The 18,910-nt window shown below is 40.5% G+C and overlaps 1 protein-coding gene across 1 annotated transcript in view; it reads left to right on the top strand.

Annotated features, from left to right (window-relative positions):
* LOC133133178 (contactin-5-like) overlaps positions 1–18,910 on the top strand; it is a 175,338-nt gene that overhangs the window by 131,247 nt on the left and 25,181 nt on the right. Inside the window, exons 12-14 of the mRNA XM_061249245.1 lie at positions 771–891; positions 14,269–14,427; positions 18,462–18,611. Coding sequence (XP_061105229.1) covers positions 771–891; positions 14,269–14,427; positions 18,462–18,611 — 430 coding nt within the window. The remainder of the gene's footprint in view (positions 1–770; positions 892–14,268; positions 14,428–18,461; positions 18,612–18,910) is intronic.

Below are 18,910 nucleotides of genomic sequence, written 5' to 3'. Positions count from 1 at the left end.
TTTTCAAACTTTATTTTGGGTTTCATTTAAATGTCAACATAGTAAGTCAGATAATAAGCTATTTGCCAAATTAAGGATTTACATTTACAGTGACATTGTGAAACCATTCCACTATGTGTGGAGACCGTTCCCTTACTCACCATTCTTCTACGAGTGAGAGCCTGTGATCAAGCAGCTAAGAGAAGGGGATAGCCCCTCTGGCCTGCTCATACCGAGTCTACACTGTCTCTCCACACACACCTGGGTGGCGGCCTGTAGCGCAGTGGTTAAGGTAAATGACTGGGACACGCAAGGTTGGTGGTTCTAGTTCCGGTGTAGCCACAATAAGATCCACATAGCCGTTGGGCCTGCTTAATCTAATCAACTGTACGTCGCTCTGGATAAGAGCGTCTACCAGGTGCCAGTAATGTAATGTACAAAGCTGGCAAAAGGAGCCAGGCCATTGATTTGTACCTTCGAACTGACATTTAAAGGAGCAAGGACATTCCATTTGCCAAATACACATGTTCTTGATTTCCCCATCTTTACGTCTTTTTCTAGCCTCTCCTGATAGGTTAGTTAGGAGTAGAAAAAAGAGCATGGAAACGAAAAAGAGAAAAATAAGTGATTGTTTTGGTTTTGCGGCGACAAATCAGCAATGCTTTTTCTTCTCCTCTTCCTTCACCTTCTTTTCTTTCTACAACTTCTTCTCCTCCATCTACTTCTATTTCTTCTTCTTCACCTCTTTTTTTATTCTCCTTTTCTTTTTTGCATGCTGTGCCATCTTGCAGCAGTCTTCCACTGCAGACCTGATGATCAGGAGCATCCTCCTGAGGCATGCTGGGAAGTACAGCTGCCAGGCCCAGACCAGCGCGGACACAGTATATGCCAAGGCGGAGCTGCAGGTCCGAGGTGAGGTACTTGCCTGTACTGGGTGGTCCCCCCCAATATATCTGACATGGTGCCTTTCATCTGCCTGGAGGAGGATTCTACACACACTGCAAAAAAAGCTGTCTAAACAATCGTTTTTAGTATTTTTTTTCTCAAGTGGAAAATATTAGCTTGTTTTAAAGGTACAATAGGTTATTTCAGACTTCTAATGGTCAAGAGAGGAATAGCAGCAACAAACACCTTCAAACCACAACACTGTTTATCCCTCCCCCTTCTCTGTAAATGTGCTGACATTGAAACACCATTGGCTGTGGCAATTAGAACCAATTTTCAACCAATGAGCTTTAATTATTATACAGATATACAATGTTTTGGTTGAGTGTCGGGTCTTCAACTGTATATCTTGAAACAAGAATTTAAGGACTATAAACACAGGCAGAGGGTGAATCAGTGGGTCATTTCAGTGAGCCTTTTGCAATGATAGGAAGGGATTTCCTGTAACAATGTTTTAACTCAAAAGTCTTGCCTATTGTACATTTAAGTTACTGTTTCTTGACTAGTGAAATTTTCTCACCCCATTGGCAAATCTTGAAATGAGTCAAACGTTCTCAACTCATTGCCAGTTTTTTGTCTCATGAAGTAAAAAAGTTTTTAAAAAAAGTCTAAATATAAGACTAAGATACTTGTTAGGACTGATTTTTAGTTTTTTGCAGGGCAGTGGGAAGAACCAAGGAACTGTGGGAACGTTTGTTTTGACCACATAACACTGTATTCTGTGGCTGTGAGTAATGAGCAATGAGGTTATGTCGTGAGCCACGGACCCCTTGCCGAGCTCAGACCTCACGTTCCCACGAGCAGTACCTCACAATGAGGTGTCTCGGGGACGAACTCAAGTACTCCGAACGTCCTGGAGCCCTGGTAAGTTCTACTGAACTTCCAGCCCAGTCTCGAAGTGAAGGGTGTGATGCAAATCTGGTAATCGATGTCCTGTATTCAATGTATTCCTCTAAAGAATCTTTATCACATATGATTATAGTAAGATATACTTTATTATAATCAATCAAAAGAATAGAGTTATACAGATTACAGTGTACATATCATCTTTTGCAGTTTGCTAATCACATGCAAGTTACATATACCCCTCTTAGCTCTTTCTAAATTACCTTTCCACCACGATGTTTCAAAATCAAGGTACACCCTTCCTATATCCATCCTCTTTGGCCTTAGCCTTATCCTATAGCTCCCCCTTCTTGACGTTTGAAAAGAAACTATTCCTATAATATTATATTTATCTAAATATGATAATTTCTCTACATTTTTCTACTTTATATAGTATCCTAATAAGAAATAAAAGATATATAAAAGTAAACTTATAATATGTTACTTTTCCTACTTCTACAAGTAATATAGATTATAATTACCACTCCAGCTTTGTTATAATTGTTCTGCGTGGCTCTTTCTTCACCTGAGTCCGCACCGCGTACGTCACTCCTCTCTCCATATCCATATCCTGGAGTGGCGCGCAGAGGGAGCGCACAACTCCAGCTTGACTGTCTTGCGTTGCTCTCTCTTCAACAGCTCGTAGATATCTTCTGAAGCCAAATTCTGGGATCCTGCTCTAAGGTCTAAAAGCTTATTCCTTATATATCTCTTTTGCATACAAAAGTGTACCTTTTTTGATAAGAAATGCCCCCATTATGTCAAGCGGGAAGACATTTATCTTTTATATAACCTGTTTTTTAATGACCATATTAATTATTTCTGTTTTTCCAATTGTCATTTTCTCATACCTCAAAAGAACTGTCCCCAATATTTTATTTCATGGGCCCCTCTGGTTTGGGAATTTCCCCCATCTTAATATATGAGTGGAAAAACACTAGCCCTTATGTTGTTTTTAATGAACCTATTCATCACTGGTGTCTGTGTCAGTTTCATAATCTCTCCTTGACTTCCTCCAAACTTTGATTTCATGTAAGCCAGACGTTAAAGCCTGCCACCATCCCAACACCCTCTTCAGGTGCCCCTTTTTGTGGCGCCTTAAGGGATCTACAAAGGACATCCAGCCAATAGCTGAGTGTAAATCATCCGCCATTAATCATTAATTGTCTTTCGGTATTGACATCCCTTCCGTTTTCCTTATTTTTGTTTTTCTTTAGCCAGGCATTGTGCCCCTCCCCTGTAGGGTTGGGGTATTCTCAGTCAGAACTTTAACCTTGCTCCTTAAAACCCTAAATCTAAGTCTCCCGACTTCAGACTCCTCTACTGACAAGTATGGCTGCTCATTCTCTGAACCACATATTTTTCTTCTTACGGGCGTTCTTACTACCACCTCGATGGCGTGTGCGAGGGGTTAACAATGCATTCCTTTCTAACCCATCCCCCGTCAATCTCTCATCAGGGGGGCCTAGGGCCGGGTCCTCGACACCCCCTTCAACCCCTCGCACTAAGCCAATCTTAGCCCGTAAGTGCCTCTCAATTAACTCACATAACTTTAATATCCAGGTATCAAACTGTAGGGAGTACCAAGTACTAACTGGGCTCCCATCTGTCATCCTCCTCATTGTTTTTTATCATCAATCAAGCCCATGAGCACACCTACCAATGGGAAAGTATTCTGCCCTATCTCCTGCACATATGCCTATATGACGTAAGCTGAGGAGAGCACTCACCCCTCCCTTACATTCTTTCTGGTTATCTGTCACAAGAACAATTTATTATTTAACAGTCCTCTGACTATATGCATGAGAATACATATCTGTATATATAAATCCTAGGTTATATTATACTTTTCTTCCATAATCCTTCTATCATATAAATGATAACATGTTCAAAGAGCAAAATATTTTGTCTACTTTGCTCATCCTGATACATAGAATAACATAAGATAATCATACTGATTCATAAGATTATCATAGAATAACTAGGAATAACTATGGAAAATATTCTATATAATTTTCCCCCTTTTGCAGCTTCTAAGCCACACACATAGCAAGCTTATCCAACAGTAGTGTGCCTGTTTCGTGCCTCACTCCATCGTTAGCCACCTCATTTTAGACAGTTGCACATCCGCAGTGTGCTAATATAAAAACAAAAAATAAAAGAATAAAACAATGATGCAACCAATAGTCCCAAAAGCCACTCCTTTACAGGAGCCTCGTATCCAAAGTCCTGTCCATTCCTGAGCGTTGTCTTCATGTTGAAGCAGACGCATTCCAGGCATCCCCGCATGCCTCCTCGCAGCGTGAAATGGGCAACGTCTCTCACATCCTCAAAGCAGATGATGCACCGACTCCTTGGGATCTTTCCTCCTTCAGGTTCAGGGATACAGCGTGTAATCTGGAAACTGTTCCTTCCATTGAGGAAGGCTTGTTGTTCCAGGAAAGCCTTTCTGTACACATCGTCACCTCCTGTCCTTGTTCGGTACTTCTCCTTCAGGGGTATACCCCAAACTGTCTTTAAAAATAAAATAATATACAGATAATACAAACCCCTTCCCCACATAGTTCTCCCCGTTCGAGTGTTTTTACAGCTGTCGAGAGGGTACTTTTTTTCTCTTGATTATATATTTAGTTTGTTGTTTCCCTTCAAGGTCTTCGTAGATATACGGAAATATATTCCTGCGTATTGTCACAATATCTTGTTTTTCCTCAGTATAAGGATAGAACTTAATCATGCTGATACATGTTATGGGTGTGAATAATCCCTCTGACAATGGGTAATTTGGAATGTCTGTATATACAGTCATTGTATTCTCTAAAATTTCAAATTTTTCTCTGTGATTGTCTAGGTTGATAATATTGATGCATTCATTCTTGTTCAAGACAAAGCATGGGGTGCAGAGACTACCGTCTAGGCCCCTGGCCCCCCCGCCTAGACCTCACGGTTTTCTCACAGTTTAGACAGGAATCTAGTGGGGGGTATTTGAGGTTGCAGGTGTTAAATAACCTTTTCTTATCTCCAAAAGCAAACAAAGTATTCACTATATGATTACGATACCCTCCTAATTCTATGGGATTTCTGGGTGTATCTGTTTCATTTGCGAACCCCTCTTTTAGGGCTGTCACTGGGAATTGTGATTCACTGGCTTCCACTTGTTCTTTTTCCACAATCCATTTCCCGGTTTTATTCTGTAAGAGATCAAATACAATTTTTCTTTATTTTATATTATTTTTCCATCCTACCTCTACTAGAATATATAAGTTTTTCCATGCGTTTTTGATTATCTATATTCCCTAGGAACTTAATTCTTTTATATATTTACACGGTTTCGATTAGGCCCAGTGAACAATTTAGGGGTTTATTATTATTATTATTTTTATGGATATTCACTACGAGATTTCTCTTTTCCTTGTGAGAATGGTTATTTATTAACCAGCAGGATTTTCCCAATCAATCTTAAACGTCCAACGGATCAAGTTACATCTCTGTTGGATGCGTAGATTTATGTATACGGTTTGCTGGTTTGGTGCAGGAGGCCATGCAACTATTCTTACACGGGACATCTCTCTTTGGAGTTCATTTTTGAATTTGTAACTTCAGTGTGCGGATTCCTGTGAATCCCCTTCTTTGTTTGGAGGCCCTAGGCCTCAGGTGTCAGTTTTGATTTCTAAGTACACAAGATATATAAATCATTCTCTGGGCTCCTGCCCCTACATTTTGGATTCACAAGTATCTGCATTTCCATGGACATACAACTGAGGACTGTTATTATTTGTGACCCATCGAACACAAGCATGATCAGGTATATCATTTATATTATTTCTTAATACCTGCCTATTAAAATTTTTTTAGAATTTAGATATCCCATAGCCAATGCATGTTGTATTAATACTAGCCACTTAGTAAATTTGTAATTCCATATTTGTATTCATAAGGTGCCTGTTATTGACAAAAAAATCAAATCTCATTCAGCATTCAAATTACATTTGTTATCTTTGTTTGAAATCTTGTCCTGAAATCCGCATTCCAAATAAAACCATAATTTGATTTTAGAATTCAATTAACAATTTTTACTCCTAATGAGTTTAATTACTGTTACTATGTTACCAAGATTCAAATCAAGAGCTCGGAGGAGGGAACTCACCATGGATAGAGCTAACGGTATTGCTTCACCGTTATCCCGCACTCCCAGATTTCCTTCCCCTGATACATTCCCGATTAGGCTCATGGTTTCATAGGAACTGTTCCAAGTTGCCATTATTCCAATATGCTTGCCTCAGTTGTTTTTCTGCTGTGACCTGTGTCTCTGACTGTTCCAGGCTTTATACCTTATCTGTTTGTGTTTTGGGTAGCCATTTTGGTTTTTGAGGTCAGTATCCTTCACCCCTCTATCTTTTCCTTACGTCTATCTTAGGCCTCCCTTAACAGTTAGTGATTTCTTGCCGGGGTCGTCGGGTCAAGATTTCAGCAAAAGTACGCTGATGCTCATGCTCTTGTTTTTGAGACTCGAGCTTGTGATAATCATACTGTTGTCCATGACGCCTGCACCTTAAGCATACAAAAATGACATATATTATTCCTATGATTAATATTCCAACTCCTATAACCCATACCCAGGGCCCAAACAGGGATTTAATAGTGTCCCATCCCCAGGACATGATATTAGAAGTGGTTTCTTTAAACATATTTACTCCATTATTCACTCCTTGTTTAACTCCTGTCCAGATTGCTCTGATCACATTAGAGACCCCTCCTCTCCCTATAAAAATACGTTTACTTGTATTGCTATAAAGAGTTAAGTTTCTCATCCACTTATATCCTTCGTATACATGTCCTGCATTAATCATCTCCTTCCAAGCTTTCCATACCAGACGCAAGTCGTCTCGAAGGTCACAAGCTGGCTGTTGCCATATTAACTCTTTTCCTCTCTTACAGGTGTTATCTGGGGTTATGACCCCCATATTTTTAAGTAGGGCCCCAGAAGTCTGATTTACTATATACAACCTTTTCCCAAATTTGTCATTAAAATATATTAGTTGAGGCTTAGCTCCATGTTCTTGCTTCCCTGTGTAATTAGTTCTGAGCGGTGGCACGAAGTGGTCAGGGACATAATTTTTAAAATAGTCCTGGTTTTGTGCATTATTCCCTATATCTCCAGCATAGGCCTCCCACCAACCACTCATTAACGTATAATGAATCCATTCTTCCTTGTAATCTGTTTTAGGATCTTTTCCTTTCATAACTTTGTTCCAGTACCAACTTATCCAATTCCTAAGTTGTTCTTCTACGGGCCTATATCTGAAGGTTACGTATTCATCATCTTCCCAGGTGCATGCCATTGTCATTACACCCTTTTTAATGTCGTTTTTAGAGATTGATTTTTCCCTTATATCTTTTTCGTCTTCTACATATACTGATATTGCATACTGTCTCATTTCTTCCATCATCTCCTTTTCTTTCTGAAGTATCTTCTCTACTATTTCTCGAGAAGGTATTACTGTCTTAATCAATAACGATGGCATTGCTTGGATTGTATCAGCTGCCCAAATGCCCTTTCGAAATTTATCTTGACTCCAATAGGCTAATGTACACAGTAAAGTTCTATTCTGATATACATATGTATTTGTCCACCCTAGTTCCTTTTGTATCTTTATTGATTTATCTATTTTGGGATATTGTTGCGGGTCCCCTATATATAGACTAGTGAGTAGTGGTGTTGTGGGTCCCCATATTATTCCTCGTTGTTCTAATTGTGACCATCGAAGTCCAGTGTAACTCGGTAACCCTTTCCTTATAAGCAAGGGGTATCTAAGCTCACATCTCCTTGCCTTTTGAGTATTTTTTGTCGGGACCTCCCGCTTTACTTTATGCCCCAATGAGCTTGGATAATATCGAGTTTGCCTGCCTCTTGAACATTTCTGTTTCCCGTCTGTGTTGATACAGCTGACATCGCATTCTATCATACTGGATTTCCGACCTCCTTGAGTCAAATAGTGACAGCATGTTTCGTTTTTAATTTCCTGACCGCAATTTTCAGTACTATTTTCACTTCCTGGTGATGTCATGTTGTATTCACACCAGATCACATTTATTTCCTTAGTAACGCATGTGTATTGGTAAGGGACTCTATATTTCATTATATAATTTCCTAATCCTATTCCTACTACAAAAATTATTAACCCTAGTATTGCTAACCCTTTCTTTTCCCGATTTTGTCCCTTCTTCAAAGACTCACTGCGCAGGATTTGTTGATTTTTCTTTTGATTTCGGATTTTCATGTACTCTGTCAGCATTTCCTGATCGGAAACACCCGCTGAAGCACGACATTCTCGGCCTCCTTGTGCATCGTTGCTGAGAAGCATCTCTAGGTCCTCCATTGTTCGGGTTATTTCTCAGTGGTATTGTAGTAGCAAAATCGTGGACGTCCTTGTACTCTGGCTCGGGGTCTGGAACTACAGGTTCAGCTGCTTTTCCGTCAGCGTCTGTAGACAGGGGTTCCACTGAGTGCCTAGCTGAAACAGAGTATACACCTTCGCCAACCCCAACTCTGGTGGTGACTGTTATGGTTAGTGTGTAAAGAGGCCCTGTGGCCTCGTCTTTATCATCAGAATGGTTGCGGCGAGGGTTTATCCGCCCTGTGGCTCCCCTCCGAGATTCCTCAACCACAATTGTTTCTCTCACTTGCCCTTTATCATCAATTAGGCCTTCTGCGCACACAATTAATTGTCTTCTCACCCCTTTTAATATCCCTTCTACAGGGAAAGCATGTAACCTGAAGTATGCCACTTGCCCTACTTTTTGTGCTCTAGCTTTGAACTTTCTCATTAATAAATCTGTATCACTGCTGTACCATGCTCTGGTTTTATGATCCCCAAAAGGTATGTCTAGTATTTCAGCATCTTCTGGTGGGTACAGACAATTTTTAACTTCCTCTTTATAATCTGTTAATCTCCATACTACTCTTCCTTCTCTATTTATGGCTTTTCGCCTAAACCTCATAGGTCTGGTATCTGTCTCTCCCCTTCGGTTAACCATCAGCAGCCAGGTGGGCCCATAGTTGTATGTCTGTTCAATAACATTTCTTAGTTGGTCATCTCTTTGTCTACCCATAATGGGCTGGGCATATGTTGACTTTTCCTGACCTTTGGAGGTCTCGTTTTTATCATAGGGGATTAATGCATGAGTGAGGCCCGCTGCTACAGCTGATCCCTCGAAAGTGAGTTCCCTGCACTCATTACATGTCACAAGTTCCCCTTCTGCTGTTTCAAGGCAGCTACATTTTTTCCTAGGCTGCCCCCCCTTCTCAGGCCCCTCTATTTCTCTGGCCATGAGAAAAGTGGTATTTGTCGCAATGCTAATCCTGCACTGTCCACAGACCACTAATCTGTGCATCATTACTACTGGAGAATGCCCTGTCTGGGTTGTCATTCCCCATAGGGCATCCCCTGGTAACCCCTCTATTTTTGGGGGTACTCTTGCCCCACCAGGTCCCTGATATCCTGGCCTTAATTCATTACATGAACACATGATGCAACAGCCTGGTCCTTTAATTTCTTCCAGCACTGGACAAGGTTTTATTAATTTCTGGCCCCCATGTTGTGCCAGGTCATGACCTTTTCTAGCTGTTAAAACTCTAAATGTTCCCTCTGTCTGTCTGACCACCTTGACCCAGACTTTAGGGAACAAGCTTTTAGGCAGTAAATATTTCTGTGATCCTATCTCCATTATATTTTCTTACACTGTGCTACTGAGGTTATTCCTCCCTTTTTCAATTCTACCGTATTTTTATCTAACACTTTCTCTACCCTATCTATAGGTCCAAACCTCACCTTTACAGGGACACCTGGTTGTGGGCCTTGATTTCTAGTTCTGACTTGATCTCCTACCTGTAAGGGGCACAGAGGAGCGGTATTCACTACTGGTCTCCCTGTTTCTCTGGTTTCATATTCCCTTTGGAACATTTTATAAAAGGCCGTGCCCCCCCCCCGTAGTGTCATAGTCATTTATCTGCTCATGTAATTTTATGAGGTTCTGATCCCAATCCTTGCTATTACAAGTTTTAGCTATTAATCTCTTCACTGTTTGTATCTTCCTCTCTACTATCCCATTTGCTTGGGGATGATAGGGTGGGGAAAATATTCTTTCTATATTGTTTTTGATACACCATTTATTGATAAGGGTATTCTTGAAATGTGCTCCATTGTCTGATCTAATTTCTTTAGGTTTTCCTATTGCCATTACTGTGCTTTCTAGCTTGGCTAGAATCTGTCTCCCCGTACCTTGCCGCAGAGGATGGACCAGGGTGTACCCAGTGCACAAATCAACTATTATCAGCAAGTATCGGTGCCCCCCTGTGGATCGTACTACAGGACCGGCCACGTCCATGCAAATACTTCCCCAGGGTACTCCCGACCTTATAGTTAATCCAGCACTCCACAGGCCGTGTGGTGTATTAATCATCTGGCATTGTGAGCAGTTCTTAACTACTCCCTTCACTACCTCTTTCAGCTTGGGTATATGTAACCTATTCAAGTTCTTAATTACATTAAAAGAGAAATATCCATTCTCTTTATGTATTTTCCGAACCAATACCTCTCCCTCTGTCGGAGGCGCGACTTGTAGTCCCTAGTAGTCCCTACTATGGGCTATTCTTTATTAGGAAATATACTTCTATATGTGGGTCTGGCATCTCACTGACAGCCATTTTCCCACCTATTTATAAATTGATATGTATACTATTACTTTATTAGAATCTACTGTCCTATACAGTTTTCTAATATTGTAACTTATTCTAAATTACTTCGATTCCTTTTGAGTTCGAGTATTTACGGTTTCACTACTTAGGTGTCCAGCACCTTTCTCTTCAGTGCCAGTAATCAACTCGAGACCCTCGAGTAGGAATCCACTCGGACAATGCCTCAATAGGCCGTGAGCAATTCTCTGCTGCTCGTGCCCCACGTTGGGCGCCAAAATTGTCGTGAGCCACGGACCCCTTGCCGAGCTCAGACCTCACGTTCCCACGAGCAGTACCTCACAATGAGGTGTCTCGGGGACGAACTCAAGTACTCCGAACGTCCTGGAGCCCTGGTAAGTTCTACTGAACTTCCAGCCCAGTCTCGAAGTGAAGGGTGTGATGCAAATCTGGTAATCGATGTCCTGTATTCAATGTATTCCTCTAAAGAATCTTTATCACATATGATTATAGTAAGATATACTTTATTATAATCAATCAAAAGAATAGAGTTATACAGATTACAGTGTACATATCATCTTTTGCAGTTTGCTAATCACATGCAAGTTACATATACCCCTCTTAGCTCTTTCTAAATTACCTTTCCACCACGATGTTTCAAAATCAAGGTACACCCTTCCTATATCCATCCTCTTTGGCCTTAGCCTTATCCTATAGCTCCCCCTTCTTGACGTTTGAAAAGAAACTATTCCTATAATATTATATTTATCTAAATATGATAATTTCTCTACATTTTTCTACTTTATATAGTATCCTAATAAGAAATAAAAGATATATAAAAGTAAACTTATAATATGTTACTTTTCCTACTTCTACAAGTAATATAGATTATAATTACCACTCCAGCTTTGTTATAATTGTTCTGCGTGGCTCTTTCTTCACCTGAGTCCGCACCGCGTACGTCACTCCTCTCTCCATATCCATATCCTGGAGTGGCGCGCAGAGGGAGCGCACAACTCCAGCTTGACTGTCTTGCGTTGCTCTCTCTTCAACAGCTCGTAGATATCTTCTGAAGCCAAATTCTGGGATCCTGCTCTAAGGTCTAAAAGCTTATTCCTTATATATCTCTTTTGCATACAAAAGTGTACCTTTTTTGATAAGAAATGCCCCCATTATGTCAAGCGGGAAGACATTTATCTTTTATATAACCTGTTTTTTAATGACCATATTAATTATTTCTGTTTTTCCAATTGTCATTTTCTCATACCTCAAAAGAACTGTCCCCAATATTTTATTTCATGGGCCCCTCTGGTTTGGGAATTTCCCCCATCTTAATATATGAGTGGAAAAACACTAGCCCTGATGTTGTTTTTAATGAACCTATTCATCACTGGTGTCTGTGTCAGTTTCATAATCTCTCCTTGACTTCCTCCAAACTTTGATTTCATGTAAGCCAGACGTTAAAGCCTGCCACCATCCCAACACCCTCTTCAGGTGCCCCTTTTTGTGGCGCCTTAAGGGATCTACAAAGGACATCCAGCCAATAGCTGAGTGTAAATCATCCGCCATTAATCATTAATTGTCTTTCGGTATTGACATCCCTTCCGTTTTCCTTATTTTTGTTTTTCTTTAGCCAGGCATTGTGCCCCTCCCCTGTAGGGTTGGGGTATTCTCAGTCAGAACTTTAACCTTGCTCCTTAAAACCCTAAATCTAAGTCTCCCGACTTCAGACTCCTCTACTGACAAGTATGGCTGCTCATTCTCTGAACCACATATTTTTCTTCTTACGGGCGTTCTTACTACCACCTCGATGGCGTGTGCGAGGGGTTAACAATGCATTCCTTTCTAACCCATCCCCCGTCAATCTCTCATCAGGGGGGCCTAGGGCCGGGTCCTCGACAGTTAGTTAACTAACTTTGTTGATTCTGACTGTGACCAACAACTGAAAGAAATTCTCAATTTCACATGCGGTTGCAATCAAAGAAAAAAATTAAACTTAAAGACTGGAATCATGTACATGTAGCAACATGCTGTATGATATGGATGTTGCACAATTGCATTATTCAGACAGATAATGCCTTAAAACAGACACAGATACAATCTGAGCAGAAGCCTTACTATTTGTTTATTTCATCCACTGGCTCAGAAATGTTTATAAACGGCAGCGCAAGCCCATCTGCATTATTCAAAATCAAGGAATATCTTGCAAATTCAGATACAGCGTGTAAGCTACGAATCGTTCATTTTACTGGCCACAGTAAGGCTGTATCATGTTATTTTGGGGGGGGGGGCTGTAGCGTAGTGGTTAAGGTACATGACTGGAACCCGCAAGATCGGTGGCTCTAATCCCGGTGTAGCCACAATAAGATCTGCACAGCTGTTGGGCCCTTGAGCCCTTAAGGCCCTTAACCCCACATTGCTCCAGGGAAGGATTGTCTCCTGCTTAGTCTAATCAACTCTACATCGCTCTGGATAAGAGCGTCTGCCAAATGCCAATAATGTAATGTAATGTAATGTAATGTAATGTTTTCAATATTTATCTTCTATTCAGTGTTTTCAGTAACTTCATTCTCCAGTAACCCTAACGCAAACATACTTGATAATAGTCTATGTTAACACTTGCATGCATGAGCACCCATTACTCCTTTCAGATGCAATTGCATCCTGGCATAGCCGGTCAGTCAGAACTGAGGAGATGAGAATTCGACCAAAGCTACTTTGAACACATTGTGGGTGTGTGTGTATATACCTCACTTTATTCGGTATTTATTGGACTTATTTTTTATATTTATTAAGTCTTTTGCTTCTAGCCTATCCACTTAGAAGTTTGACATGTTGTGTGTTCAGATTTGCTCTTCTGCATACCACTATTGTAATGCTTGGTTGTTTGCATTACTGTCACCTTCCTGTCAGCTTTGACCAGTCTGGTCCTTCTCCTCTGACCTCTCTCATTACCAATGAGTTTCTGCCCGCAGAACTGCTGCTCACTTGATGTTTTTAGTTTTTTGCACCATTCTCTGCAAACTCCAAGGAGATCAGTAGTTTCGGAGATACTCAAACCACCCTGTCTGGCACCAACAATCATTCCATGGTCAAAGTCATTTGGTCTGAAAAACAGCTGAACTTTTTGACCACATCTGCATGCTTTTATGCATATAGTTGCTTCCACATGATTGGCTGATTAAATATCTGGATTGACAAGTTGGTGTACAGGTCTACCTAATAAAGTGGTCACTGAATGTATATATTTATGCGTGTATGTATGCATGGGTGCATGTGTAGAGCAGTTGCTGAATCAGAGCAGGCAATACCATGTCCTTTCAAGAGATGGCTTTCAGCTAATTGATATCCTTATCTAAGTATAATAAAGGAGACTTATCAGAAGAAGGAAGTAAACACCCAGTGCACCCAGATCAATTTTTATACGTACTGGCCAAAGTTTCCATCATAAATCATTCTAGTACTTGGGGGGGCAGTGGGCCAGATATGTTTCATAAATATTTACATTGTTTATATTAACAGCTGAATGTCACCTCATTCTTTTTGCTCAATATCTACAAGTTAGATTGCTAGCTAATTAATAATTCTTTGTGAAATACTCCATTGAACTCAATAATGAATACTTATAGTACATGATGATCAGTTAGTTATGAAATAATAGAACAATAGTCATCCTGACCTCAATAATAATAATGAAAAATGAATAAATAAGTGTCAAAAGTTCTGAATACAGAGGAAAGAATGCAATTCCCAATCCTCTCCTTCAGGTCCACCTGGGCCCCCTGGAGTTGTCATTGTGGAGGAGATTGCGGATGTCACAGCAACACTGTCTTGGAGCCATGGAGTTGACAACCACAGCCCCATCAGTGCCTACAACCTGCAGGCTAGGAGCCCCTTCTCCCTGGGCTGGCAGACTGTCAGGACAGGTGAGCAGAAGTCACATTAGTGCAGGTAATTAAGCCATGTAGCCAGTAATACTTATGGCTGAAAGAGTACATTCTGCAACTACAGCTCTGGGCCCCTTAAAGGTCCCATATTGTGGAAATATGTGGATTATAACGGATTGTAAGTGTTATAAAAACACTGAAAGTATCAAAATGCAGTCCCCAAATAAATCCACACACTCCATATGAAGAAAATGTACATTTCAACAAGCTGTTTGGATTACCGTGACATTATGAAATCAGTAACTTCAGTATTGCCCACTTTGTAGATGGAACAAATCCAAGTGCTCGGTACAGATTCACTCAGTTCACTGGAGCGAGCCAGCCATTCAGAACAGAGGTTCATTGATATCAATGAGCCTTAAAGACGCAGTTCTTGGTAATGCTCATGAGAGACGCTGGATTCTTATGAATGTCAGGGCCTAAAATAAAAAGTTTGTTTGTGTACTCAGTGTGTACTTGGTTTACATAGTGTACTGTACCAAAGCTTCATTTTAGCTTTGCTGTACTAAAAAAAGCTCAATATGACCCCTATGAAGATTTAATTATATTGCACTGACCTTAATTATACGCATTTTTCCCATAAATTAGAAGTAATTATGAAGCCAATGACTCTTCATTTTACAGTGCCATAGAGAAGGGCACTTTTAATAGGAGGACTTTTAGGTGTGACAGAAAAGGAATAGCTCCATTTTGTGTACTTTCACAGGAACATCATCAAATCATATGCTTCTGTGTCAGGGGACAAAGGCTTTTCTAAGTGTGTTTAAAATCTGTTTGAATTCTGCAGATCTGATTATGGTAATAGCCAATCTTAAGACTCAATAACAGCTTGGCTCTTTTGTATAAATTTGTCACCTTCCCCTCTCACACCGGTAAAAGCTCCAGTCAGTGGCATGTGGCTCAATATAGAACAGTAAAGGTCTTTGTACTGGGTGATACAGCGAGCACCCATAGATATGCTTACAGAAACTGAAGGGGTGTGGAGTATATCATCCAGTTCCCTGAAAATAGACTTATACGCTTGTATTTGAGAAGCTGTCAGTTTGAAAAAGTACCCTCCTATTACAGTCATTGAGAAATTGAAGTACCAATGTAAACCACTTAAGAGCATGGTCTTGAGCTACCATGTGTGACCACTATATGTACTGTATGCATTGTGGAACAGTCTACTGGTGTTGGTCAACAATCTGCTCGCCTCGATGATCTGCTCAAGGTCCTTGCATAGTTGTGTAGTGCGTATCGTGACATGTTGTATTTTGATTGCTGTAGACTTGAGATCAGGCATTGATCAGGTACATTCCTGGCCAGCAATGTACAGAAACATGTTGCTGGCTCTGAAAGCAAAGTTTTGTTTTTTTTAAAGATATTTTTTAGGCCTTTTTCAGCTTTATTGGACAGTATATAGTATAGAGAGACAGGAAGAATGGGAGCAAGAGAGAGGGGAAGACATGCGACAAATGTCGGACGGTCGGATTCGAATCGCCGACTTCGCGGCTCGCAATGAGCATGCGGTCAGTGCTCTACAGGCTGCGCCACCGAGACACCAAGCAAAGTTAAATATTCATGAATGTACATGAATTCCGCTGAGATTATACGAGTGTATGCGAAAAAAAGATGTTTGCGTCATGGTAAAATAAGCTCAATTCCTTTGTTTTTGCTATACACTGAAGACAATTGAGTATGAGGTCAAAAGATGTACATGGGATGAAAGATCTGAATTTCAGCTTTTATTTCCTGGTATTTTTTATCTAGATTTGTTAAAGGTAAAATAGGTGAGATTTTTGTGTTAAAGCATTGTTACAAGAACATTGCAAATCCCTTCCTATCATTGAGAAAGGCCCTCTGCATGTGTTTATATACCTTAAATTCAGGTTTGAAAATATACAGCTGTACAATAATTCAAGCTAATTGGTTGAAAAATGCTTCTAATTGCCACAGCCATTGGCGTGGGGAAGGGGGGGCTTATTCTGAAACATGCATGGGCATAAACCTTGCCCGTCAACAATGTTGGAGTCCACCAGCAAGCGATCCTTAGATCCTACATCTCCTGTGGTTAAACCAAAAAAAATGAGACGTATGTGTCGTGTAAGTAGTGTTTAGCAAAATCTATATTTGTCTCAAACTGTAAGTTGCAGTTGCATTGTTTGCGGTAGACTATCATATCTTAGCTATATAGCCAGCTAGTTACATAGCCAAACTTGCTTGCTCATAATATAGTTGGTTAGCTAATGTTAAAACTTCAAAAAGACAAAAATATAAATAGTGTTGTCTAGCACAATAAAGTCAACATTTCATATAGTCAGCATTAAGTCACCTGTTCGGCGAACATATTTTTACTATAACACAACGAAAAGACAGCAGGCTCTGTCGCCGTTTGATTCTAAACAGTGCATGAAAACCTGGTGCGAGCAGGGGTGTTCAACATCAGTGTGTTCACAGAGAAGGGAGAGGGATAAACAGTTTTGTTTTGTGGCAGGGGTAAAGGTATCTCAACAGTTCGAAGAAGACTGAGAGAGCAGCAATATATGCAAACACCACTCATGAGTAATTAAGAAAGGCGAGATTACAATTTGCAAAGAAGTACAGAGATAAACTACAAAAGTTCTAAACAAAGGTTTATGGACTGATGAGTCCAAGATTAACCTCTACCAAAGTGATGGAAAGGCCAAATTGTGGAGAAGGGATCTGCTCATGATCTAAAAGATACAAGCTCATCTGGAGGTGTCATGGCTTGGGCTTGCATGGTTGCTTCTGGAGTGGTCTCACTCATCTTTATTGATGACGTAACTCATGGTAGCATGAGTTACAGAATCAGTCAGGAAGGATAAGGAGAGAGAAATTGTCTGTGGCCACCACATGAAAAACCATTACCTTTTTGGGGATTGTCTTGCTTTTGCATCTCCATTGCACCTGTTGTCACTTTCATTTCCACCAAAGCAGGTGAAATTGATTCACAATCACTTGTGCATCCTAAATGGACAGATATCCCTGAAGTTTAACTGACTTACACTGTGATGATTACGTATTCCCTTATTTTTTTTGAGCAGTGTAGTTTAACACATCTAGGTGTAAATACCGTGTTCATCTTTTTATCTCAACCCCAAATGTCATTCAGTTTATTGCAAAAACAAAGGAATTGGCCTTGCTGTTCCAATACTTTTGGAGAGGACTGTATATATTTTGAAGGACAATTACTTTTCTTTTAAACATAAATATTAGTAAATATACTGTATTAGAACTGCTGCTTTCTTTGAAATGTCCTGTGATTCTACAGCAGAATGATATCAGCCAAAAGGATTACATTAACTTTTTTTGCATTCACCATGAGCATGATTGCCTATATCAAACCTTATGACCTGGAAGATTACATTACATTACAAGGCATTTAGCAGATGCCCTTATCCAGAACGACGTACAATGAAGTGCAGATCAAACGCAGGAACAAGTGAGAAGAAGACCAGAGAGGACAGTACGGTTCTAGCGTGATCAAGATCATACATACATTCTGTAAATATCACTAATATCCTTCATTACAAACAAAAACTCTGCAAATCATAAGCATTAACTAAAACTGATTTTGCTGTAACTCCAGGAAGTGGACGATTCATTGAATTATGTGTGAATAAGAACATTTCCATCCAATAATGTTGTAGTCACAATGATGTAATGTATTCCCAGTCACTCAATGTCTTTAGCTTTTCCCGTCTGTCTAGTTTGGAACTGCTGTTAATCAACCTATTTTTGTTTTTCGACATCTGTCATTTGATTCTGTTTTTGTCTGCAGACTTTGTCTTCGCCTGTTACTACGACTTTGCTTTGGATTAGCCTTGATATCTCCGTTTGGTGGTGTATTGACCCTCTGCCTGGACACTTAATAACGAACTGCCTATTCCCTGCTGATGTTGTTTGCTGGCTATTGAACTCCACCTGCCTGACCTGTCCTTCTTAGAATAAAGACTTTGAACTAAAAGCTACGCATTAGTCAGTGCATTGTTCTGTGGCTCCTCCTCCAGAACCTGAGCATGTAACGGGGGATATGGAGTCAGCCATGGCCGTGCAACTGAATCCTTGGGTGGAGTACGAATTCCGGGTGGTGGCCAGCAATGCCATTGGGACCGGGGACCCCAGTGCCCCCTCCAGGGTTGTCAGGACTAAAGAAGCAGGTATCACCACACCTTAAGATATTTGTAGTGTTGTAGTACATTACATTACATTACATTATTGGCATTTGGCAGACGCTCTTATCCAGAGTGACGTACAGTTAATTAGACTAAGCAGGAGACAATCCTCCCCTGGAGCAATGCAGTTAAGGGCCTTGCTCAAGGGCCCAACGGCTGTGCAGATCATATTGTGGCTACACTGGGATTAGAACCACCGACCTTGCGTGTCCCAGTCATTTACCTTAATCACTACGCTACAGGCTGCCCTATATTAGTATTAGTATTCAATACAGGGTTCACCT

Source organism: Conger conger, chromosome 7, assembly GCF_963514075.1.
Source record: "Conger conger chromosome 7, fConCon1.1, whole genome shotgun sequence".
Classification (NCBI taxonomy): Eukaryota; Metazoa; Chordata; class Actinopteri; order Anguilliformes; family Congridae; genus Conger; species Conger conger.
This window is presented reverse-complemented; position numbering and strand designations above follow the sequence as displayed.